The sequence below is a fragment of the Primulina tabacum genome, chromosome 12 (genome assembly GCF_025594145.1).
Source record: "Primulina tabacum isolate GXHZ01 chromosome 12, ASM2559414v2, whole genome shotgun sequence".
In the NCBI taxonomy this organism is placed as follows: domain Eukaryota; kingdom Viridiplantae; phylum Streptophyta; class Magnoliopsida; order Lamiales; family Gesneriaceae; genus Primulina; species Primulina tabacum.
The window spans coordinates 37,586,269-37,612,617 of record NC_134561.1 but is presented as its reverse complement, the minus strand read 5'-3'; the positions used below and the strand labels follow the sequence as shown (position 1 = coordinate 37,612,617).

The following is a 26,349-nucleotide window of genomic DNA, read 5'->3' as shown; positions in this document are numbered from 1 at the left end:
TCTAGCAGAATATGCTGGGAATAATGATTCACCTTGATCAATATGATCATCTTCCTCTTTCGCCTTCGGTTCATCGAATGAAAAGGGCCTCTTCCCATTTCTGGAATCCACTGTTTTGCCTTTGATCGTCGCTTCTCTGAAGAAGTTGAGTTGTTTGTTTTCTTGGTGAGGTATTGCAATAAATGGATCTTAGGATATGGCCAACGGAAGAGATAAAACGTTAATTAAGGAGGCAAAGGAGTTAAGGTTGGAATAAATGAGTTTATTTTCAAGGGTTTGCTTTGCTATAGCTAGCATGAATATTTCCTATATAATGGTTTAGTTTTTCAACCAATTTAGGAAAAATCATTTTTTTTGTTTCACAAACTTGTTATATTTTAGGTTTTAGTCTATTAACTCGTGGAACATTTGGTCTTGATCCACTAACTTTTAACTTTCGAGCCGACGTGATGTCTGACATGCATGTCAGCTTATTCGGCACGACTTCAACATTTTTTGTTACAACGCAACATTTTTTTTATGTCACTAGCATCTGCATTTTTTGTTGTTACATTAAAACTAAAATTATTACACTTAAACCAAACTTTGAATACTTAGTGCATCAAAACTCAAAATAAGTTTGTCTACCAAGAAAGTCATTTTTTTCTTTTATTTTAAATAGCTTATGTATAATTATATCATATAAATTATTTTATAAAGAACTTTTTATAAGTTGTAAGCTTATATTTTAAAATTAAATTATAAAAATGTTTCGATAAAATATGATAATAATATATAGTTTAGAGACATAAATTTTTTTTTGGAAATATTTTAGTTTTATATTAACACTTTATTAAAGTGAAGTAATCTGGTGTATATTTTTAACTGTTCTTAAATTAAAAATTATACATGCTTTCTACGTAATTCAATTTGGATCCTTTATACGTTTTATATGTCGATCAAATTAAACAAATAATCAAAATCTATATATTATTATATTAAGTTTGAATTAACAACGATATTTTTAAAAATGGTGTGATCGTGCTTCCGGAAAACGTTTTGGTACAAAAGAAAATTTATATATATTTTATTTTATTTATTTATTTATTTGTCGGCCTTCCGTTCGATATGTTAGTTTTTTTTTTGTAATTTTAATCATTTTTCTGACATAACACTGACGTGATACTAATGCAATCTTGTCGTGCGCAGCGATGGAAACAAACATGTATAATCAAAATTTGGATTTTTTTTTTCTTTTATTCTCTTTGAAATATCCGGCTTCATTAATGAAAATCCAAAGTGGTAATAAGTGAAAATAGTTATCACATTGAGAGTCGACCATTATAAACATAATGTGGTATACTTTCTGACTTGAGCTTTAGTTTAATCCTAACAAGAGATTTTATTCACATCGGCAGAATTAAGTTTTTTAAAGTTGTATATATGGAATTTTAGAATTGGCTTATGTACAAGGCAAAAACTTGTGTGAGACGGTCTCACGAGTCGTATTTTGTTAGACGGATCTCTATTTGGGTCATCCATGCATGAGAAAATATTACTTTTTATTGTGAATATCGGTAGGGTTGACCCGTCTCACAAATAAAGATTCGTGAGACCGTCTCACAAGAGACCTACTCTATATACAAATATCAATATTTAACATGTATCATACCTAAAAAGCAGGTCTAAAGAAGCATGCTGGTAGTTGATACCCATTGGATCTCTATCTTATTTCAAGCTGTGCAATTAATATGAGAGGTTAGGCATTTTATGGTGAAAAAGACTTGTTTATTTGCAATGTGCACCTAGGTTTTAATTCCAAATTAATACTTCTGGTTCTGATTTTAAAAGCAAGAATCCAAAACTTATATATAAAAGTTGGTAATTTTTTAATTTGAAGTTGACACATACTCACCTTTGGATTAATTATATCTCATCTAGAAAATGGTGCGTCCAACTTAAAATTCTTACATCTTTTACAAAGAGAGGTCATGGAAGATTATTCAAATTGATGGTAATGGCTATTTTTTTAGAATTTTGTATTTATCGACTCGTATTTCTTTTATCAAATGCAAAAATTATAACATATAAAATAAATAGTTCAAATACGTTAAATACAAAGATTAGGTCTCTTGTGAGACGGTCTTACGAATCTTTATCTGTGAGACGGGTCAACCCTACCGATATTCACAATAAAAAGTAATATTCTTAGCATGAAAAGTAATATTTTTTCATGGATGACTCAAATAAGAGACATGTCTCACAAAATACAACTCGTGAGACGTCTCACACAAGTTTTTTTTTCAAATACAAAACATGTGAATTGAGAAAAAAAGAACACTTTATTTTTGGGTTTTTTTAAAAAAAATAATATATTTTTAAAACTTATTTATTAAAATATAACAGATTCTAAAACATTATGAAAATATGACAATCCGGAGTTTGAAGTTCCGGATTCACTGTCCCGGTCAGAATCCGGGACAGACTGACACGAATTCTTAGAATCCGATTTTAATTTTGTTTTTTAAAAAAAGGGAAATCGGCGACGGTTTATCCGCGACGGTTTTTTAAACAGTCGCTATTTGCGACGGTTTAACCAAAAACCGTCGCTACGGCACCAGAACGCGTAACATATTCATTTGAATGCGTGACACAATTTCATGCCTATAAATTGCACCGAGTATTTGGCGAATTCATCCCATCCTTCAGCTCAACTTTTCGGTTTCGGCATTCTTCTTGAGCAGTTTTTTTTTCTTCGGTTCGTGTCTTTTTTTTTTGTTATAAAAATTCAGTGATTCTCTTTCCCTTATAAATTGCGTCGATCGTGTGCTTAACGGAATTCTTAATTTGATTTGATAGTTTTCTGTCGCATAACAGAATTTGAGGGAATTGCGCTGAGTCTTAGTAATTCGAAATTTGATTTTTGAGAATTGTGTTGAGTATCAGAATTTGGGAGAATTGCGCCGAGTCTAATTCGAATCTCTGTTTTTTCTTTTTATATTGAATTGTTTTTTGTATATTATTTCTGATAATGTTTGTAATATGAATAACTACAAATATTTTGATTATACTAATACTCCAAATATTAATCTCAATATAAACGATTAGTTAAATAATTAATATCATAATCTATTTATATTCTATGTTGAATTAAAAATTTGTTTAAACATGGATGCAAAAATTAGTACACAATTAATACTATTATTATCTAAATTTAATTACTATAAATAAATATATTTAAATTACTGTCATTAGTATAAATAATGTAATTGTTTAAATTTACCGTAACTTAACAATGAAATGTTTAAAAAATGTTAAAAAATTTGTAAATTCTTTTCTAGCTATAAATAATTGTTTTCATATTTCAAGAGGAACAAGAAAATCTTAATTTTTTTAATTCCAACAATATTAAAAAAAGTTACCGCAACTTCTAAATCCCAAAACAATTAAAATTCCCAAACAATAATAAATTCTTTGATTCAATAGTATGAAATATTGTTTGGGAAATAACATTATTTTATTATTGTTTAGGAAAGAATATTTCTTATTTTTTTTTTAAATTTTGGGAATTAACGACGGTTTTTGATTAAACCGTCGCAAATAGCAACGGTTAAAAAAAGTTACCGCAACTTCTAAATCCCAAAACAATTAAGATTCTCAAACAATAATAAATTTTTTGATTCAATAGTATGAAATATTATTTGGGAAATAAAGTTTTTTTATTATTGTTTAGAAAAGAACATTTCTTAAAATTTTTTTAAAATTTTGGAAATTAGCGACGGTTTTTGTTTGAAATCGTCGCACGCTGCGACGGTTTTATAAACTGTCGCGGATAGCGACGGTTTTGGTTAAACCGTCGCCGATTTCTTTTTTTTAAAAAAAAAATTAAAATCGGATTCTTAGAATCCGTGTCAGTCTGTCCCGGATTCTGACCGGGACAGTGAATCCGGAACTTCAAACTCCGGATTGTCATATTTTCATAATGTTTTAGAATCTGTTATATTTTAATAAATAAGTTTTAAAAATATATTATTTTTTAAAAAAAACCCCTTTATTTTTCTATAATGGACTTTCTTTAGTAACTAAAATTTTGGAAGTACCATGATTCTATATGTATCACAAATTCAAATAATTTTGTTGTATAAACTAAGATTTTATTATTATTTGATACCTACTTTCAAATTTATCACAATTACCAAAAAAAACCCAAATAAATGTGAAAATAACTACCCTTAATATTACTTATACAAATCATAATTTTTAATGTTTTCATATATTGAAATGTTTCATAAGTTTTTTAGATTATATTGAAATTTTTAGTATTCAAAAAATTTGATTACATCTTAATTATTTTTATTCTGTGTGGTAATAGTGTCAATTAAATTATATATACAATAAAAAACCATTTCACAATGTTAAAAAAATAAAAAAAATATTAATAAAATAAAATTAATTAAGATGAAATTAATTTGATAGTAATTTTAAATCAGATTTGTCAAATATTAAAAATTTATATTTAACCGAAATAATCGTGATCAAATCTTATACGTGATCAAATTAAAATAATCGAAAAACCATTAATTTTTTTGTATTTTAAATTAAAATAAAATATCATACGAAGAAAAATAATTAGAGCGTATTCTAAAAGCATAATTTTGAAAATATTAAAAATTATAATTTATATAATTAATATTAATAAAAGGTATATATTGTATGTTTTAGAGTTTTTTGAATTACATATATTTTCTAGTAAATCAACTTTATTAGATACTAAAACTACGAAAACCTTTTAAGAAAATAATTATGAAAACGATATAAAAAATTATAATTTGTATAAGAAAAAAAATTGTGTGAAACGATCTCACATGTTTTATTTTGTGAGACAGATATCTTACTTGGGTCATCCATTAAAAAGTATTACTTTTTATGCTAAGAGTATTACTTTTTATTATAAATATCGGTAGTGTTGATCTTTCTCACTGATAAAAATTCGTGAAACTGTCTTGCAGGAGACCTACTCTTTGTATAAATATTATTAATAAAAGATAAATTTGGAATGTGAGAGATTTCAGGCTTTTTTATCCATCCATACCCCAACGCAAGCAAGCAACATCAGGATTTCCGCCAACACTGCGCATTAAATTTTGAAGTAAAACATGATAAAACATATGCTTCAAGAAACTGAATTAGCCTACGATGCTTCAAAGATTACATATATCTTGCCGGAAAGTTAGAAAAACATGGTGCAGAAACTACAATTAACATGCATTATGCATATATGGTCCGAATTGATACCAAAAGTTGGCTAGATTAACAAGAATCAAAACTTTTCATTGAGTGAAAAACTCGCTAACCAACGGAATCAGATAAACTTGGCATGAGATCATGACTGCTTTGAGAGAGCTCCGGCAGCAAATAAAAGATTCCTTCGAGAGAACTGTTTTCAAGCGATAAATTAATCGACAGATTTTCAAAAACGACTATGTATTTAAAGAGAGAAGATGTGGAGTAACATGTTTTACCTGCAAAGCATAGACAGGAGTAGATTTGGTAGGCAAGGTCTTCAGTGATCTTAGCCTGTTGGTGCTTCCACTTTTGCTGCTAGGAAGAGATCACGTGAGGATAACTGGTAACCATCTCCAAAAAAATTTACTTCAGATTAACCCGTGACAAACTTACTTTTCTTCATTTTTGGTCACTTTAGAACTGGCGGCTACATCCCATATTTTCACTGTGCAATCGGCAGAACCAGATGCCAAAAGTGAACCTTCGCAGCTGAAATAACATTTATCGAAATCCGACCATTTAATGGCGTGAAAAAAATGTGTGCCATTTATTTGTTTGTGACAAGACCATAAAAACCAAATGGAATCACAAGATAACTTTCAACCTGAAAGAAAGTGACCATATGCAAGAGTTGTGACCAACCAAAGGGGAAATGCAGCGGCCACTGGCAAGATCCCACATCATTATTGTGCCATCTTCATCACCAGATGCCATGTAACGACCGTCAGATGACATTGCTAAAGATAAGATCATACTCCTGTGACCAATAAAAACTCTAACACATTCTCCACTCTGAACGTCCCACAATCGCACTGTTTTGTCACTAGATCCAGTTGCTATATAGTTGCAATTTGCATGCCATCGCACACACTAGAAGATGGAAAGAAGGTTTTAACAATCATAATCTTGTGACTACATGAAAATCATATTAACGCGACAAAGAGGAGGGTAAATTACAGTCCCGTGATATCTTACAAAAGATGAAATTTACTCCCACAACAATGTCAAAACACGTGAATTCGTGCATATGGTGTTTCACGCATACACCCAATCCAAACACACGGATATACATATTGGAGTGTAGCGTTTTGGGGGAGAGGGGTGTGCATGTTAGAGAATAGGAACTCACATCTACATCAGATAAATGACCTGCCATTATTCGTAAAGGCTGTATTCTGTCCACAGACCAGATCCTTGCCGTCCGATCATGTGAAGCACTAGCAAAATAGTGTCCTACTGGACTAAACTGCATGAGAGAAGCGGTGGAAGTATGACTTGGATGTGTTAACAGGAGGAATAAAATAGAACATGAAAGTATACATTGAATTTGAAGAAGTCTTTCCCATACTGTGGCAGATCAAAGTTCACACACTATGCAAGTCATCTCCTCGTTTTTGTATATACAATATATCTGAAAATTTAATTCTCTATACGAAGGCCTACTAATGATCAATATGTGAAAGAAGGCAATAAAGTTTTTTCATATGCTTCTATCAATTGAGGCTGTTGATCAACCAAGTCATGCAATAAACATATGTTCAACCTTATATTTTTACCTGAACATCCCACACAGGATAATTGTGACCTTTGTAGCAAACAAGATTTGCATTAAAATTCATGCTCCACAATCGAACTGCAATTGAAACCATACTTTTCATTACAGGTGAAGAAAAACGGGATATAAGCATTAGCAAAAGGTGTCTTACTTGTTGAATCTGATGACGACGATAGAAGAAAATCTCCAAATGGACTAAACGTGGCCGAATGAATGGGTCCACAATGTCCTCGAAATAAGGTATATGGTCTTTCCCCAGTGTTATTGCTACGTATCTGCCCGTTGGGAGCCAACTCATTTTCACCCTGCAAAGAAGCTGATATTACTCGAGTTAACAACCCCTGGTTCATTAATAAGCATGTGCACTGATCATAGATGTGTTAAAACTGAATAGAAAACAATAAAACTCTTCGCTCAATATCCTGCTAAACTCATGCTGAATAAGGAATCTTGAATCATTAACCAAAAGCATGGCAAATCACAAAACATCATTTCTTAGACTGGTGAGATATCAGACTGGGCAAAGTAACCATAAAGTGACACAAGCCTTTCAAATTCAAATGCATAATATGGATGTTAGATTAATCTGTACACCTGTTTGCTTTCCAATTCAGAAAGATCGTTTGGTAAAAGATACTATGCATATTCATTCATCAATCGACATTTTATAATCCAAAATCAAGTACGACCATATAGACATGACTCTTTTTCCCTCAATAAATCGTTATCTTTTACTAAGCATCTGAACCATTTCTTTCGATGATTCATCAACCAAATAATTGGTTCCTGCACCATTAATTTTTGTAGAAGTTTCCATAATTATTTCAGCAGAAATTTTTGAACATTTAAGTGAGACTAATCCAGGTATAGCATACTAGTTAAATACTAAGTCAATAAGTTGTACACTTCGTATAAAATCTTTCACCAACTTATGACAAACACCAGAATTAAAAATCCAAGAGAAAAAATAAGTGTGACACAAGATATTTTTGGTTGAGAATGAAGGGAAACACAAGGAAATCAACTTACAATACTCATTTTGTTGCCCAAGCTTTGCCATGTCCCAAACCTGGAAATTATAGTGACGGGTTACCAAAGCAAGAGCAATAGTGAATACATTACAAACACAGAAAAGTAAACAACCTTTAACGATGAGTCTGAGAATCCACCAGCTACCAATGACCCATCATTAGATATTGAAGCACAATTCAACCTGTGTGACACATAATACAGTTTCCCAGAAAATAACTATATAATGAAATTACATCTCATCAATTAAGTATAAATCTTCAAAAGAAACAAATATACCCATCATGTGTGTTGATAAAGGTATAAAAGCTGATGGAAGGCAATGCCCCACCACTCAACTGCACACGGTTCCTCAAGTCATCGAGAATAGAATGTTCCACCTCTGGTGGTCTAAGAAAAAACATAAAGAATATTATAAACAACACTTGCCACACCAAAAACAGCAAATAGCTTTACCTAATGGATAATTCAATATCATTCCCTAAGCAGGACGCAGGCACAGAAGGATGGGTTAATTTAAAATCATAATGTTAATCTCGTTGGGATCTAACTTATTCTTTCTAACAACTGACATTCGGTTGATTAACACTTACGAGGTAGTATTTTACCCAGGTACATGTCCCTGGATAAGTGAATGGGATTAAACTCCTATTCTGGCAGAGAGATCATCTTCCTAGCCAAAACATTTTATACATCAAATATGAAAAACATGTTTTTTTGTAGAAAAGTAACAATCGCCCAAATCTTAAATCATATAACGCACACTGCAATAACATAACAAATTAGTAGAAAAAAGGAAGTTAACAAATTACTAAAATGCTTCTATTAAACTCCATTGTCTTCCTATAACCAATAAATCACCATGAAAAAACAGAAAGGGTACTCTAGAAAATACATTACTGGCAAGGGTAGCTCTGGTTTGACATGTGGAACTCCTGATACCGCAGTACTCTCTGAACGAGAAGCCTTTGTTGTTGCACTGCCAGCCTTGTCTTTTTTCAGCTTTTTAAGTGTAGTGGCTTGTTTTCCCCCGTCAACAGATTTTTTCTAAAATTGGAGAAGAGTATTTTAAATAGCTAGAGTAAAAGAATCAGCCTACTCAGTATCATAATTAAGTTAACTTTGTGGAACCAAAAAATCGACTACCTTATTATCCTCCAGTTCCCCTTCCCTCGGTTCTCCATCTGCCTTTTCCGAATCTGCGTTGGAAACACCATTCTTCTCCAACTTTTCTTCCAAAGAATCTTCAAGCAACTGTGCAAATTGAACGATATAAGAAAGGTAGGATTGACACTTTTTTTATCAATATCTGATAAAAGGAAAAGGGAGAAAAAGAGGAAGGACATTGAAAGAACACATGTATTAAGAAATAAATCGAACTGAAACTAAATCCAGTTCATTGCCCAACCACTTGGAGTTGTATGATATAACAAACAATACTTCACAAGGAGAATAATAAAATCATTTTCCAAGGATCCAGCCCATTAGAACAGTATCTGTCCCAATTACAAGACAATAATGCAAACATATTTTGAATAACAAAAAGGACATATGGTGACGAGTTGCAGTTCAACCACGAATTTCTAGAATTAAGACTCCAATCCTTGTAAAAAAAATGCATGGTCTTTTTACTTTCTATGCCCACTAGCTAGTGTTTAACTGTTTAAGCCAGCCAAACACAACAACATTATCCTACAAAGCAACAAATTATCTTGCATTTATTGATGAAATAGACATGATTCCTCCTACATGTACAACCAAAAGTATACTAGCAGTAGAATATGATTACAATTTCATCTATTCTTAAAGTGTCTTGCCAAAAGAGTAACACCAACTACATTATCTTAACTTTGGAAGTTACTTATGAGAACATATCAGAGAATTTTTTCTTGTCGTGATATGACATTCAAAGATGCAATCACCTAAAATTAACTCTGTCAAATTCGTACGGAGAAAAGAAGTTTACATGGACATAAACAAGTGTGTGTGTGTGTGTGTGTGTGTGTCTTAACTGTAACAAATAGACTAACCCCCCAATGGATTTCTTTCTGATTTATCAAATCAGCTGCATCCTGGCCACTTCCATAAAGTGCAACAAATTCAGTATCATCAGCAATAGAGCTTGGTTGCCCAGGAGAAACTGCCCATTGAATCTTCAAGTTAATATACCCAGGCAGAAAGAGAAATGAAGAAAACGGGATGATAGAGGTAAATATAAATGAATCATGCATTTAGGCATTTGTCGACATGAATTGGTGCCTCAGCCTTGTTTTTTCATTAAAGAGGAGTGCTCTCTTCAGTCCCAGCTAGTGAGTCGATTGTATAGCTCAAGAACCTTTTTGGTGATTATGGAGTCCCATTTCATGAATGAGCTGTATTAAGATTACACAATTATACCTTGAAAGTTGATGTGCTCGTTGATGATTCCAAGCATAGTAATTGATTGAGACTTATGCAAATATTGCAGAAGTAGGTTGTATGAGTACTGTAATTAACAAATGAGAATATTTTCAGTCATATAAATACAAGATATATATATAATCCAGGTGAGAAATCATTGACTCTCTTCTTCATATCACTCCCAAAACATTCAAAATTCTGGAAAAAAAAAGTGTTGGTTCATTACTATAAATCTATCAATAGGACAACTCGAGAAATTTAGTTTAAGCACAAAATCAATATCAGCACCCTTACGATTCATAATTGGTTCTTCCGTCCTATGTGGGTAAGACTTTTTCACTTCTCTTACAAATTAATATCAGATCAAAGTAGTTTGATCACATAAAACTTTAAGAACGCCGTTTCCTTTACTATCATTTTAAAAGCATCTGAATTATTGCAAATTTTACAATTTTCCAGTTCGAACATTTCAACTTCATCAAAAATTTAGCTGAGACATACAAAAACTACTCAGCTTTGTATGCTTCGAACTAATGTAGCTCATAATAGATAAGAATAATATGCATCTATTACGATAGGTAACAAATTACTTGACATATCTTCATGCTCACTTTGCTCTGTCTTAGGGAACGTGCAAATTCCATTTCCTACACAAATAAGTAATCTTTTAGACAATACGGTGTTTGAATACGTCGATTAACGAAATTCAGAAATGATTCTAGGAAAGTGGGTGGACCTCCAGATGTGAAGGAGAAAGAACACCCTCTAATTTTTGGAGGTCACGCGCATGGATCATCTCATGGTCTCCTCGAAAGCTATTAAAAAAAACTCTGGCTGAAAAAGAAAAGAATGGTTGAAGAGGTTACACTGTAAACATTTTGTGCACACTGTGAAATATAAATGAACACACCTTCTGAAATGTGACCTTTAGCCACAAGATCCATAAACCCATGAATAAATACTGGATACAAAACGCGAACCAACTCGTGCTGCACGGTAAACATGTATAAGAAAAATAAAGCAAAGTTTGATGCATTTTTGTTTTGAAGCATTTTAGGGACAACATATTATTAATGCACCTAGTACTAGGAAGAAATGAAACAACACCACAGCGCACCAGCACATGGAAATCAATTCAACTATCAACTATTGAAGTCCTATTGATTTAGAATGACACCGAAGGCGAGCAGCCATTCTCAGATATAACCATCGAGTTTTGTTATTATTACTTCATCAACAAACTAAAAGAAGAACTTGACCATCAAATAAAGCAAAATGCTTTCAGGCAATGCACTAACAACTATCTACAAAAACAACTGATAATTACCTGATATTGATCCAATGAACTATAAGCCCAAGACCGAAGTTTGTTGTACCCTTCTTGGTACTGTGCAGGACCATCCACTCTGAAAACCCATCCTTAAAACTTATAACCAAACCCAATCACGATACACACAAATAACATTAGCTTAAGCACACACCAAGAAAACATGCTGTCCTCTAGTGTTTCTTTCCAACGTTAATGCCATCATCAAGGTTCCAAACGTGTATAAGAGTGGAAAAAAAAGGATCTTTACAGTAAATATACCAAACCTCAAAACTAAAATAAGCAAATTTAAAGAGTTGAATCCTACCTTCTTTCGAAGTATAAAAAAAAGTACACATGAAATCAATGAAATTCGATTAAATAAGTAAAAAAGGCGGTAACTTTTGCTCATACTCAGAGAATGCAAGGATTTTTTTGGCAATCTCGGGATCGATTTGTGCATTTGAGGAGTTGTCGCCGCCTTTGGTGTTTTGCTGCTTCTCTTGTTGAAAAGCGAGGCCTGCTTGCTTAAAGCCCCTTCTATCTAAATAAGCAAGAACCACTTTATCTATTTCTTCTTGATCCATTCTCTCAATCTCTCAATGTTAAGAACCCTAAACCCCAAATTCAGTTTACTCTCCAAGTTTGCCTCTCCCCCGAAGTTATTTGCAAGTGAAGTGGAAGACGATGAAGGAGAAGAAGAAGTATTGTTATTTCCAATGCCGAACTTGTTTCTGCCAGACCAGGTTTACCTGTCTTGACAAATTTACCCTCGGTAGTGTAACAAATTTGATTGAAGGAGTGCAAAAATTTTAAATTTGTTGAAAAAATATATTTAAAATGTGTGTATTGAATATTTGAAGGTTGAAAATAAGAGTTGTAAATATTGAAAATTAGTATGTGATGATGTATGTAATGATGTATTTTATTTTTGGATTATTTGTAAAGATTTCCTATAAATAGATCTCTCATTTGTGAAGAAAATCACAATTGAGTAGAGAGAAAAATATTATAAAGTGTGTAGTTTGGTAAATTTTGAGAGTTTGAGATTTTTACTTTTTACCATAAATTTTTACTTTTTCACAACACGTTATCAGCACGAAACTCTAAAAGTCCTCCATCCTTTTCCAAGCTCCAAACAGAAGAAAAATGTAACAAAAGTAATAATATTTATTTTACTGTTATTTATTTATTGTGTATATATTTAATATATAATATAATGTTATTATTAATAATAAAAATAAATTTTTCAAAAACTTGTTATAAATCCTGGGAGGATGTTAAGACGACATCCCACACTCCAGGTAAGGGATACGACAAGTATAAAAGCTTATAAGATTTTTAAATAAAATATCTTATGACACATCATTATAATAATATGATATGATATACATAATTATTTAAATATGTCTAATATTATATACACCATATTATTACCATAAAATTATACAAATACATACCTTTATTTTTTTATACACCAACGGTCATAAACGGTAACAAAACGGCTATTTTTTGCCCTATAAATATGATCTCATAAACACATTCAATCACTCCAACTTTCTCTTCTTCTCTAAAAATTATTCTTCACTAAATTTTCGAAGAAAAAAGAAGATGGCTTTCTCAAGGTTATTTTTAATTATTTTGGTTATCATACTCACGAGTCTTTTATTTATCGGAGAATATCCTCTTGTGTGTTTTCTTTATTTTTACAAATGTTTGTACTTGTTGTTTATCCATTACTTTGTATTGTAATATTCATTAACTAATAAAATGCATCGTAATTTTTTTAGTACCACCATGTCAAATTTGACAAAGCTCGAATTTGTTGTGCTCGACATCACGGGAAAAAAATTATATGCCATGGACTCTCGATGTAGAAATGCATCTTGAGTCATTGGGTTTAAGTGAGACAATAAAAGAAAATGGCATATCGACATCACAAGAAAAGGCAAAAGCCATTATATTTTTGCGTCGACATCTCGACGAGGGATTGAAATGTGAATATTTAATTGAAAAAGATCACATGGCTTTGTGGAAAGGATTGAAAGAAAGATTTGAACATATAAGGGAAGTTATACTTCCGACCGCCCGTGATGAATGGAATATGTTAAGATTCCAAGATTTTAAGAAAGTCAGCGATTATAATTCAGCGATGTATCGAATAATCTCGCAGCTAAAATTTTGTGGACATGAGGTCACAGAATCGGAAATGATTGAAAAAACATTTTCCACGTTTCATGCATCAAATATTACTCTACAGCAACAATATAGAGTACGTGGATTTGCGAGATATTCTGAACGCATGTCTTCTTGTGGCGGAAAAAAACAACGAGCTATTAATGAGAAATCATCAGTCCCGACCCACTGGATCAACAGCATTTCCAGAAGTAAATGCTGTAAGTAAAAATGAATTTAAACCTGGAAACCAAAATCAAATTCAAAGACAAGGTTTTGGTCGAGGTCGAGGTCGTGGACGTGGACGTGGACGTGGACGTGGAATTGGCCGTGGTCGTGGTCGAGGCCGTGGTTTTGAAAACAATAGAGATAGTTATTTTTATAATTCATCTCAAAAGAGCGTCCCAAACCATCCACAGAAAAGGCATCATGAGAATACAAGTGTTAATGAGAATCACTCAAAAAGATATGAAAGTTCTTGTTTCAGATGTGGTACTCCAGGACATTGGTCCAAAATTTGTCGAGCCCCTGAACACCTTTGTAAACTTTATAAAGAATCATTAAAGGGGAAAGAAAAGGAGACCAACTTCACTGAACGCAGTGACCATTTGAGTGATTCAACTCATTTTGATGCTGGTGATTTTATGAATGATTTCTCTGAAAATGATCAATATGTTGGTGGGATAGAAATGAACAATATTGATGCTGCAGATTTTCTCAATGATTTCTCTGAAAATGAACAATATAGCGGTAGAATATAAATGTACAATAATTTATTTTTCATGTATCCATATAATGTTTTATTGTATAATTATGATATGTGTTATATTTATATATATATTGCCAGTAATTTTATTTCATTGCATATTTTTTTGAAGTTCAAAAAAAATGGAAAATGCTATGAGCAAAGCTGAAGTTTGCATACCCGATAGTGGTACAACGCACACTATCTTCTGAGATAAAAGATATTTCTTGGAACTAAAACCAACAAAAACAACGGTGAATACAATATCAGGTCCTGTAGACTTGATTAAAGGATGTGGTAAAGCACAAATTTTGTTACCTAATGGTACAAAATTTTTGATCAATGATGCTTTATATTCACCAAAATCGAAAAGAAATTTGTTGAGTTTTAATGATATATATTCCCATGGGTATGATACTCAAACAATGAATGAAGGGAATAAGAAATATATGTGTCTTATCACATATAAATCAAGAAAGAAATATGTGATTGAAAAACTACCAATGCTTCCTACTGGATTGCATTATACACATATAAGTCCGATTGAATCAAACATGGTAGTTGATAATTCTTCAATATTAACCAATTGGCATGATCGATTGGGACATCCTGGTTCAACAATGATGGGAAGAATTATAGAAAATACACATGGTCATCCGCTGAAAGACCAGAAGATCTTTCAGAATAATAAGTTTCAATGTAAAGCATGTTCTCTTGGAAAACTTATTATAAGACCATCACCAGCCAAAATCCAAACTGAATCACCAATGTTTCTTGAACGTATTCAGGGTGATATTTGTGGACCAATCCATCCACCATGTGGACCATTCAGATACTTTATGGTATTGATTGATGCCTCCAGCAGATGGTCACATGTATGTTTATTGTCAACTCGAAATGTTGCATTTGCAAGATTACTTGCTCAAATAATAAAATTGAGGAATCAATTTCCCGATTATACAATCAAGAAAATTAGACTTGATAATGCTGGTGAATTTACTTCCCAAACTTTCAATGATTATTGTATGTCTATGGGAATCATTGTTGAGCATCATGTTGCTCATGTACATACACGGAATGGATTGGCTGAATCATTGATTAAGCGTCTGCAAATGATTGCTAGACCAATGATTATGAAAACAAAGCTCTCTATTTCTATATGGGGACATGCAATTTTACACGCTGCTTCATTAATTCGCATCAGACCAAGTGCATATCATAAATACTCTCCATTGCAGCTTGCATTTGGAAAAGAACCAGACATTTCTCATCTGAGAATTTTTGGATGTATGGTGTATGTGCCTATTGCACCACCGCAACGAAAGAAAATGGGACCTCAAAGAAAGGTTGAAATTTATATCGGTTATGATAGTCCATCAATCATTCGATATCTTGAACCTCAGACAGGCGACGTGTTCACAGCACGTTTTGCTGATTGTCATTTTAATGAGGAAATCTTCCCAATGTTAGGGGGAGAACAGAAACATACCGAAAAGGAAATTACATGGCATATATCATCATTGTTACATCTGGATCCAAGAACAAAACAATGTGAAAAAGATGTACAACAAATTGTACACTTGCAAAGAATAGCCAATCAAATACCAGATGCATTTGCTGACACAAAAAGGGTAACTAAATCATATATACATGCTGCAAATGCCCCTGCTCGAATTGAAATTCCAAAGAAACAAATTGAAGATACTCATGATGTCATTAAACGCCTGAAGCGTGGAAGGCCAGTCGGTTCCAAGGATAAAAATCCTCGAAAAAGAAAATTTATAGAGAAACACGATGATCACAAAATAAAGAATGATGTTCCTGAAGAAACACATGATGATCACAAAATAGAGAATGGTGTTCCTGAAGAAACACATGATGATGAAAATATTCTGTCAGAACCACAAACTGACGAGAATCATGAAATCTCTATCAATTACATTAATACTGGAAAAATATGGAACCGAAAAGATATAGAAGAAGTTGATGATATATTTTCTTATAATGTGGCAATCGACATCATAAATGATAATGAAGATCATGAACCAAAATCTTTTGGTGAATGTAAAAATCGGCATGATTGGATAAAATGGAAAGAAGCCATCCAGGTTGAATTGGATTCGCTAAATAAACGTAATGTTTTTGGACCTATAGTCCTTACACCTGAAGGTGTAAAACCTGTTGGATACAAATGTGTTTTTATTCGAAAGCGAAATGAGAAAAATGAAATAGTGAGATATAAAGCTCGACTTGTTGCACAAGGTTTTTCTCAAAGGCCTGGAATTGATTATGAAGAAACGTATTCTCCCGTGATGGATGCAATTACGTTTCGGTATTTGATTAGCTTGGCGGTATCTGAAAATTTAGAAATGCGTCTTATGGATGTTGTTACAGCTTACTTATATGGATCACTTGATAGTAATATATATGAAAATCCCTGAAGGATTTAAGATGCCTGAAGCACAAAGTTCAAAACCCAGAGAATGTTATTCTGTGAAATTACAAAGATCATTATATGGGTTAAAGCAATCTGGTCAAATGTGATATAATCGACTAAGTGATCACTTGATTAAAAAGGGATATGTAAATAATTCAATATGCCCTTGTGTTTTCATTAAGAAAACAACATCCGGATGCGTAATTATTGCTGTATATGTTGATGATTTAAACATCATTGGAACGAATAAGGAAATTCAAGAAGTTGTGTCATACTTGAAGGAAGAATTTGAAATGAAGGATCTTGGAAAAACCAAGTATTGTCCGGGTTTACAAATTGAACAAAAAGAATGTGGAATGTTTGTTCACCAGACAAATTATACAGAAAAGATCCTTAAACGTTTTAATATGGATAAATCAAATCCTTTAAGTACTCCAATGGTTGTTAGATCATTAAACATAGAAAAGGATCCATTACGACCATGTGAAGAAGATGAAGATATTATTGGTCCAGAAGTACCATATCTAAGTGCTATCGGTGCTCTTATGTATCTTACAAATTGTACAAGGCATGATATATCTTTTGCCGTAAATTTGTTGGCAAGATTTAGCACATATCCAACAAAGAGACACTGGAACGGAATTAAACATTTATTCCGTTATCTACGAGGAACGACAGACTTGGGACTTTTGTATTCAAAATATGCTAATCCAAGTATAATTGGTTATGCCGATGTTGGATATTTATCTGATCCACACAAGGCACGTTCCCAAACTGGATATGTTTTTACTCGTGGAGGCACTGCAATTTCTTGGCGTTCACAGAAACAAACGCTAGTAACAACTTCATCAAATCATGCCGAGATTATTGCATTACATGAAGCAAGTCGTGAATGTGTGTGGTTAAAATCAATGACCTAACATATCAAAATCTCATGCGGATTATCATTCGACGAGAAGCCTGTGATACTATATGAAGATAATGCTGCATGTGTTGCTCAAATGAAAGAAGGATACATAAAAAGCGACGGAACTAAACATATTCCTCCTAAGTTCTTCGCATTCACCAAGGAGCTTGAGAATAATAAATGTATTGATGTTCGTCACATTCAATCAAGTGAAAATTCATCAGATCTCTTCACAAAGGCGCTTCCTACGTCAATATTCAAAAAGCATATATATAATATTGGGATGCGCAATCTACGAAATTTGTGAAGAATTGTTCGTGTCAACATGAGGGGGAGTTTACGTGACTGCACTCTTTTTCCCTTGCTATGGTTTTTATCCCAATGGTTTTTCCTAGTAAGGTTTTTAACGAGGCAGTATAAAAACACGTAATGAAGACAATCATTATGATCATCATCACAAGGGAGAGTGTTGAAAAATATATTTAAAATGTGTGTATTGAATATTTGAATGTTGAAAATAAGAGTTGTAAATATTGAAAATTAGTGTGTGATGATATAGGTAATGATGTATTTTATTTTTGGATTATTTGTAAAGATTTCCTATAAATAGATCTCTCATTTGTGAAGAAAATCACAATTGAGTAGAGAGAAAAATATTATAGTGTGTAGTTTGGTAAATTTTGAGAGTTTGAGATTTTTACTTTTTACCATAAATTTTTACTTTTTCACAACAAAATTATCCTTTATTTTTGGAGAAATATAAAAAAACAATATTTTTTTAGTCAATTTATTAAATTTGAAGCGTATGTTAATTCAATTTAATCGATTTTTTTAAGAATATATATTTTTTATATAAAAAAAATCTAAACCAAATTATTAAGTCGATTTCGCTATATTATTATTATTTATAAATTATTAACATTTAATGAGTTATGAGTTAAAAAGAGCTAAAATAATTGGTTTTAATTCGATTTGGTTTGTTTGGTTTTTCATGAAATTTTTTTCAAGTTGGAATTAATTTTTCAAAAAAATTAAAATGTTGGAATTTATTTTAAACAATTAATAAAAATATTGAATTTATTTAAAAACTCGATTTGTTCGATTTAACATACGTCTTATAAGAATAATCAAATCATATCTAATTTTTTTAATTTAACTAATAATACTAAAATACATTCTGATTTAATTAAAGAGTAGGTCTCGACTGTTTCACGAATCTTTATCTATGAGACGGGTCAACCCTACCGATATTTATAATAAAAAATAATATTATTAATATAAAAAGTAATATTTTTTCATAGATGATCTAAATAAGATATACGTCTTATAAAATACAGCTCGTGAGACCGTCCCACACAAGTTTTTGCCTTAATTTAAAATTAACGTAATTCACATGTGATGTATGTATATATATAATTTTCGAATTTATTCAATAATAGCACATGTCATTCTTGTTTAATTGAAAATTTTCATGTTTAATTTTGATAATATTATTATTTTTAATTTTAAAATTTTTACTATTAATTTATTTTACATGATTATTGATAATATAAAGTTTTTATTTATTTAAATACTATAAAAAATAGTTATATTCACAATACAAAAGAAAATAAAAATTGTAGAAAAACCAACGAAACGGGGTTTAATTTATTTTTTATTTCATTTAAATTAATTTAAAAACCCTCCAATTGATGTAACTAGCGATCCGAAAATCGAAGAAAAGACGGCCGGCCACGAGAAGTACGAGCTAAAACCTCGGCGCCGCCGTGCGATGCGAGCACCCGCCGCAGCCAGAACTTTTGGAGTATTATTTGTCTTCTTTTTGTACTAATCCATTCGATTCCCATTCTTAGAAACGCCTAAGGTATCCAGATCTCAAGCTCGCTTTACGAATTATTTAAATGGCGAAGGGAAATGATGCGGCCTCTATGGAGATCGACGATCAGAATTCATCCCCATCTGATCAAACTAATAACCCCAAATTCTCCATCAATGGTATTTTTGACCTTTTGTTAAGTTAATTTGTTTTTGCTTCGGCGTGGAAGAATTTTATATTTTTACGGGGATTTGCAGTATTGCAGCTACTGAAATCGGCTCAAATGCAGCATGGATTACGATTTGGTGATTATACCCGATACAGGTATAATTCATGATATATGCATTGTTGATTTATGCGTAATTATGTATGCGTGTGGTACGTGCTTTTTTATTTTGAATGTGTGAGGAGACTTTTGTTGGGAATAGGTTAAGAAAGTTTTAATATTTTATCTTTGTGTGCTGGAATTGGCCCCATTTTGATTGTGATATTTATGCCAATTGAATTTTTAGGAGGTACTGCACTGCACGTTTGAGAAGGTTGTACAAGTCACTGAAATTCACTCATGGCCGTGGGAAATATATAAAGAGAGCTATTACGGTAGCTATAGTCACTGATGTCAGGTAGGTATTTACGGGCATGTGTTTTCTTCTTGTTTGTGCCTGTATCTTTACTTGGCTGAATATAGGCTGGGGATTCTTCTTCTTTGTTCCTTACAAGAGAACATTGGTTGTCTACCTGAGGTGCAAAATATGCATGCTGATCTGTGAATTGTGATGCTTTTCCATTTTGCTAAAAGTTCACAGGTTTCTAAATTTATGAAGGGTGAGGAATGAGATTTTTCCCCCCACAAAAAGTTTTGATTGTTTAGTCATATCTACTGCCACAAGGATATGCCAATTAGGTAGATAATAGATTGATGCTCGTGAAATCAAAGCAGGTTTCTCCATTTGGTTCTGTATACTGCTGAAAGAGCATGGAGCTATGCAATGGAAAAGAAAACATTACCGGACGGTCCAAATGCACGTCAAAGGTGTTACCTCATTGGTAGACTCAGGAAGGCAGTGAAATGGGCTACCCTTTTCCAAGAGTTGTGCTCCATCAAGGGAGATTCTAGGACCTCTCTTGAAGCAGAGGTTTGAACCCATGAGTTTCTAAGGCTTTAAGTATTGCTATATGGTGTGCTACAACTGAAAACATTTTACCGACTTTACATCGGCCAACAAATTTCATTCTTTTTCTAGCACACCGTTACTTTTTTAGTGCTGTAAAATTCCTTCTCTTATGATAACTTTCCTTTTTGTCATTCATGAACTTAAAATAGATCCCTGCTTTTTAGCCGCTGTAAAATGTTGAAACAGTATTTATATAATGTTGAAAAAACTAAAAAGAATGTATTGTCCGTGGTCTCTCCTTGAAAAGTTGAAGTTGCTCATGTAGCCATATTGAAACAATCTGAGGTATAAAAGTGGATATGAGAATGTTCATTCATCAACAAGCACCAAGTGATTCATTTGAGATGCAGTCTTTTTGTAAAACATATCCAAGTTGTCTCTATATAACATTATAATTTAATTGCCATTATGCCAATTAAATCATGATGTATTGGGCACGATATGTTAACAGAGCTACTCAGCAGTATGTTGTGTCGGTGTGTCACTGTCATCTTTGTTGTCAGCATCTCGAGGGATTCCAAAATATTTGATAATTCTCTTTCATTTGTTGTATTAATTAAGTCACAAATTTTGCTCATGTTCCGGGACCGGGAATCAACTCTTACAAAATCTGAGATTTCTGATAGAGCTGATTGTGGTCCTAATTTTTAGGCCTATGCTTCGTATATGAAAGGGAATTTGTTATTTGAACAAGATCGGAACTGGGACATTGCACTGAAGAGTTTCAAAAGTGCCAGGTACATTCTAGTTTTAGTAATAAAGTATGTAACTTTCACATGATATGTAAAACAGGCAACTAGTAGGTTAGTTTTCTTCAACTTGTGCAAATATGGTAGTCAACTCTACAATTAATTATGTTCTTTCTCGTTTCTTTATTCTTTTATATTCTTTGTCACTCGGTTTAAACTACTCAACTATATAGTAACTATGTTCTTTCTTACTTCCTTATTCTTTTATATTCTTTGTCTATCGGTTTAAACTATTTCTAGAAACTTCAGTGGTCCTGATTTATACTCGTTGTGTTCGCATAACTTAATCAATTTTAATAGGGCGGTTTATGAGGAACTTGGCAAGTATGGAGATGTAGAGACTCAAGTTCTATGCCGTGAGCGGGTTGAGGAGCTTGAGCCTAGTATACGATATTGCATGCACAAAATTGGGGAATCAAATTTTCAAACTTCTGAACTTGTCCAGATAGGAGAAATGGAGGGGCCTGCGCTGGATCTTTTTAAATCCAAACTGGAGGTTAGTGTTGCTTCTTTTCCTGAGTTTAGTTTTCTTGTTACACAACTTTTACTAAGAATGGTGAATGGATAATGCCGTACATGGGTATGCGTTTATTAGTTTATTTGGTTGCCTGTGGCAGGCTGTCATGGCTGAAGCTCGATCTCAGCAGGCTGCATCTATGACAGAATTTCATTGGCTCGGTCACAGATTTCCTATTTCAAATGCAAAGACTCGTGTTTCCATACTTAAAGGTCAGATTTTACCCTTAAAAAAACCCCTATATTCTTGCGTGAAACAGGTCTAAATCTCTTTCTATGTATTGCAAATTTGATCAGCCCAAGAGTTGGAGAAAGATATCAATGGTCCAACAGCAGATTCACTTCCTGGAGAGAAAAAACTTGCCGTATTTGACAAAATTTTTGCTGCCTATAATGAAGCCAGGAGCTGCATAAGAAACGACTTGGTAAGAAGCGCTCATGGTTATGAGAAATTATGGTTGTTTAGTCTTTGATTTTTTTGTAACACCGTTGTACAAAAAATCAGATAGTTATTTGAAAAAGGGAGAGATTATTATTTCTGACAGTTTGTCTATAGGGGGTTTTGGTTTTGTCAGGGATTTGCTTTTCAACTGTCAATTCACTTTGAGGAGTCTGATTCGTGTATTTTGAATGCAATAGGCTACTGCAGGTAATACCGAGAACATGAGGGATGATCTTAGCGGCCTTGATAAAGCAATCGGTGCTGTTTTAGGACAGCGAACAATTGAACGAAATCAGCTGTTGGTGACTGTGGCGAAAAATAAACTCAGCAAGAGTAGGGATGACAAAAGTGAAAAAGTCACAAAGCCTGAAGAGCTTGTCCGGTTGTACGATCTCCTTTTACAGGTAATGACTTTTTTTATTGTCTTGCTAATTTTGATTTTGATATTCATTGCACAGTCGTTCTTAAGACTTAGGCTTACAAGCATACTTTTATTCCACTGTATGACCTATTCTTGACAAAGATATAGTAAATGCTTCTGATTCTGTTAGAATACCGCCGACCTTACGGATTTGGTTAGTTCCGGAAGAGATAGGAGAGCCGAAGAAGTTAACTTCGCTGAGGAATGTGAACTCAAAAGTTTTGTATTCCGAGCTGAAAGGTTTTCCCCTGGTCTCATTTGGTTTTTCCCCTTTTGCTATTTTTCTTCTATTCTGCTCGACTCCAGTCTTTGAACTATTCTTCTCATACTCCATTAATTTACACTTTGTTTCTTTATGTCCTGAAAGAGGACTTATTTACCAATTTATTGCAGGTGCTTTTACTTAGCTAAATCCTACAGCTCGGCTGGAAAGAGGGCAGAAGCATATGCTTTATACTGCCGAGCTCGATCTCTGGCTGATACTGCTCTTAAGAAGCTTCAGAGTTCAAAAAATATTGATCAGGTATGCCAAGCATTTTATTCTTCGCCATGAAACATCCTTAAGCTTGCTTCCTGTAGATTTCCTGCCACCAATGCTTTAATCCTGCTATCACTTGCATGGGAAGGGTTAATTCATATTGTTCATGTGGTATTCCAGTTTTCCACACCATAGTCTCTGAAATAAGTTGTCTTCGTATAGAGCTTGTAAGTTGGTAGCGCTTCACTGCACAGAAATGCCCCTTTTGACCTTCTACTCGACTTATTTCTTGATTATCTGTAGGTCACTGTCAAGGATTTGAAGGTTCTTTACGATGATTGTCGAGCCAACAGTTGTGTAGAGCATGCAAATGGGGTTATGGAGGAGGAGAACTTTCCAGAGAATCTTTCAAAAAAGATTTCGAATATATCATTAACCGGAAATCATAACAAGGTATTACTCGCAGGTTTTTCCTTTTATTTGTAAAATTGCACTATGTGCTTATAAGCTTATCTGTGTGTTTGCCTTAGGTAGAGAAACTGCTTATGGATAAACTGGACTCCTATGAATCGGCTGTTGGTGATCCTACCACAAAGTCAATACCTCACATTGAAACTTTCCCGCCTGTCTTTCAAACGGTTCCTCGTAATCCCATTGTTCTTGATCTCGCCTATAATTTAATCGACTTCCCATCACTTGAAAACCGGATGAAGAAAGACAACAAAAAGGGTTTTATCAGCAGGCTTTGGAGATGAAATCGCGAAGGTCGCTGTGAAACTGATCAGCTCGATGACAGATTTTGGCAGTTTTGCTCATGTAGTGCATTCCAACTTGCATATTTTTTCGTGTTTGCATTCCAACTTACACATCTTTTCGCGTTTTGAAGGTTGAAACTTTTTTTCACAAACTTGGTCGGTGAACTGGGATAGAACAATTTACTGAAATTGAGAAATTGGAAGATTTTATCTAAAATGCATCTAAATTTTGCTGCAGAAATCCTGTATGCCATATCCCCCACCTTGGTCACCTCTTAGTCACTGAAATATATGATAGGCATATGGCAAGATTTCCAGTTTAGACGAAAGGGTTTGAACAAGGAAAGCAATTGCCTATGATTAGCAGCAATTATCTTGATTTATAAGAAGCTTGAGTAACACCATCTCGTTCGTGTGATATGATGATGAATGATTATTCTTTGACGACATCTTATTTGATTTTATTTTGTAGGATAAGAAATAAAAGATGATAATTACCCAGTAAACATATGACAAATATGTATTCACAAGTCTATCATATTTGTACCATTAAGTCAGTAATTCAATATTTTAGTATGTTATTTGAAATTTTACTTTGGAACTTAGATAATCGAGGGTGACAAAATTTCATTCGAGATAGTTAAGACAAGAAGATTTTTTGTTGATATCCACTACTATTTAGAAGGGCCATGGCCCCTCTTCGACCTCTTCGCAGCATAAAATCATCGACAATAAAGCTAAGGACAACTCATCTACAAACACTCACATGCTAATAAATAGGGTCCCCTTTACCATTTTGTTACACACACTTTAATATTTGTATGATCTACTCAAATTTTGTAGCCACCAAAAATCTTCAATGATTCGACTACACCTAGTTTACTTTACTACTCACAAAGCTTGAGCTCCAACTTTTAATTTGAATATAAGATTGCAACTTTTGTTATGATTATAATTGTTTTGGTGATGAAAATTGGTAAAAGATTCGATATAAAAAATTTCAACATGAAACTGATTCAAGCATTCGTTCAGAGTCGACAACAGCAAGAAGTTAAATGGAATCTGGTTCAATGTACGCAATCTTGTCTAATTCAATCAATGGCAGAAAAAACCTTGCGATAACCTTTCATCCGAGTATCATATATATGTATCTTTTGACCATAATGGAAGAGACTGTGATTATGTATGGACAAATACTTTGAAAATTTTTTTTGTGTTGTATAAGTGAAAAAAAAAACTTAAAATATGTATCTGGGTAAGATTTTTTTTGTAAAATGTTTTTTACAAATATTTTTAAAAAACTGTTCTCCAAATATAGTTTTTAAAGAATAATTGAGAAATATTTTTTGATGATTTTATAGATGAAGGTAATGATGGAATCAAAACATATTACTTTTTAATTGTAATTTTTTTTATTAAAATAGTTGTTCAACCGCATATATCATCTTAAAACAACTTTTAAAATCTTTTATAAAAATTTTGTAAAACAAGTTTTTGTAAAAATTTTGTAAGTATTTGTTCAAACGGATCTCCTACATATCATTTTTTTTTTTGGATATAATGTGATTGTGATTAACCAAAATGGCCTACAAATTCATAAATGTATACTTCAAATTTGTATATTTCCGCATTAAGCTTTCGGTTTATACATCTTTTTTTTTTCCCATTTTGCCAAGTGTTGGTCGAGAATTATGAATGTATATACTTGTTCAACATGGTAATACAATATTGTTTATTTTAAATGACATAAACAATGATCCCTTTATTTGAAATTTTGATAAAAATGAATCAGAACTCAAATAATTATCCACACACACACGTGTGTGTGTTTCTTGATTTGTTTTCTTTTACATGTAAGTTGTGCATGGTCCCTTGGGCCATTAATGGTATACTCCCAACGACGGGTTAGTTGCCACCCATTAACTCATAAACAACACAATGCATTATTAAACATTATATATATATATATATAGGCATAACTATTCATTATAGCACCAGAATTTACGTGAAAGGATCTCACATGTCAATTTTGTAAGACATATATTTTATTTGGGTCGTCAATGAAATTTATTAGTTTTTATTATAAAATGGGCAGGAGCAGGATTGATTTGTCTCACGAATAAAGATCCGTGACATCGTCTCACAAGATATCTACTTTCAATAAAAAGCATTGATAAG

At 32.8% G+C, this 26,349-nt stretch overlaps 2 protein-coding genes across 4 annotated transcripts; one reads left to right on the top strand and one right to left on the bottom strand.

Annotated features, from left to right (window-relative positions):
• Positions 1 to 5,116: 5,116 nt before the first annotated feature.
• LOC142520725 (transcription initiation factor TFIID subunit 5-like) lies at positions 5,117 to 12,251 on the bottom strand. Of its 3 annotated transcripts, XM_075623830.1 has the most exons (20): positions 11,970 to 12,251; positions 11,577 to 11,655; positions 11,160 to 11,238; positions 10,986 to 11,083; positions 10,840 to 10,896; positions 10,247 to 10,334; positions 9,880 to 9,989; positions 8,996 to 9,103; positions 8,745 to 8,896; positions 8,129 to 8,239; positions 7,964 to 8,033; positions 7,850 to 7,889; positions 6,972 to 7,136; positions 6,822 to 6,898; positions 6,395 to 6,511; positions 5,870 to 6,135; positions 5,659 to 5,754; positions 5,502 to 5,577; positions 5,367 to 5,416; positions 5,117 to 5,313 (listed from the first exon to the last, which is right to left on the bottom strand). In XM_075623830.1, the coding sequence occupies exons 1-20, from the start codon at positions 12,140 to 12,142 to the stop codon at positions 5,310 to 5,312; spliced, it is 2,016 nt and encodes a 671-aa protein (XP_075479945.1). In that variant the 5' UTR covers positions 12,143 to 12,251; the 3' UTR covers positions 5,117 to 5,309. The 3 variants fall into 3 exon arrangements, with proteins under 3 accessions (XP_075479945.1, XP_075479944.1, XP_075479946.1); XM_075623829.1 differs by having other exon boundaries at positions 5,117 to 5,416; positions 11,970 to 12,250; XM_075623831.1 differs by lacking the exon at positions 11,970 to 12,251 and adding an exon at positions 11,731 to 11,909 and having other exon boundaries at positions 5,118 to 5,416.
• Positions 12,252 to 19,498: 7,247 nt separating this feature from the next.
• Positions 19,499 to 24,392, top strand: LOC142520673 (uncharacterized). The gene is made up of 13 exons (XM_075623760.1): positions 19,499 to 19,814; positions 19,893 to 19,959; positions 20,148 to 20,258; positions 20,576 to 20,771; positions 21,462 to 21,547; positions 21,860 to 22,055; positions 22,177 to 22,288; positions 22,373 to 22,500; positions 22,715 to 22,921; positions 23,069 to 23,178; positions 23,332 to 23,461; positions 23,720 to 23,869; positions 23,947 to 24,392. Exons 1-13 carry the CDS (start codon positions 19,721 to 19,723, stop codon positions 24,169 to 24,171), a joined length of 1,812 nt encoding a protein of 603 aa, XP_075479875.1. The 5' UTR covers positions 19,499 to 19,720; the 3' UTR covers positions 24,172 to 24,392.
• Positions 24,393 to 26,349: the final 1,957 nt, after the last annotated feature.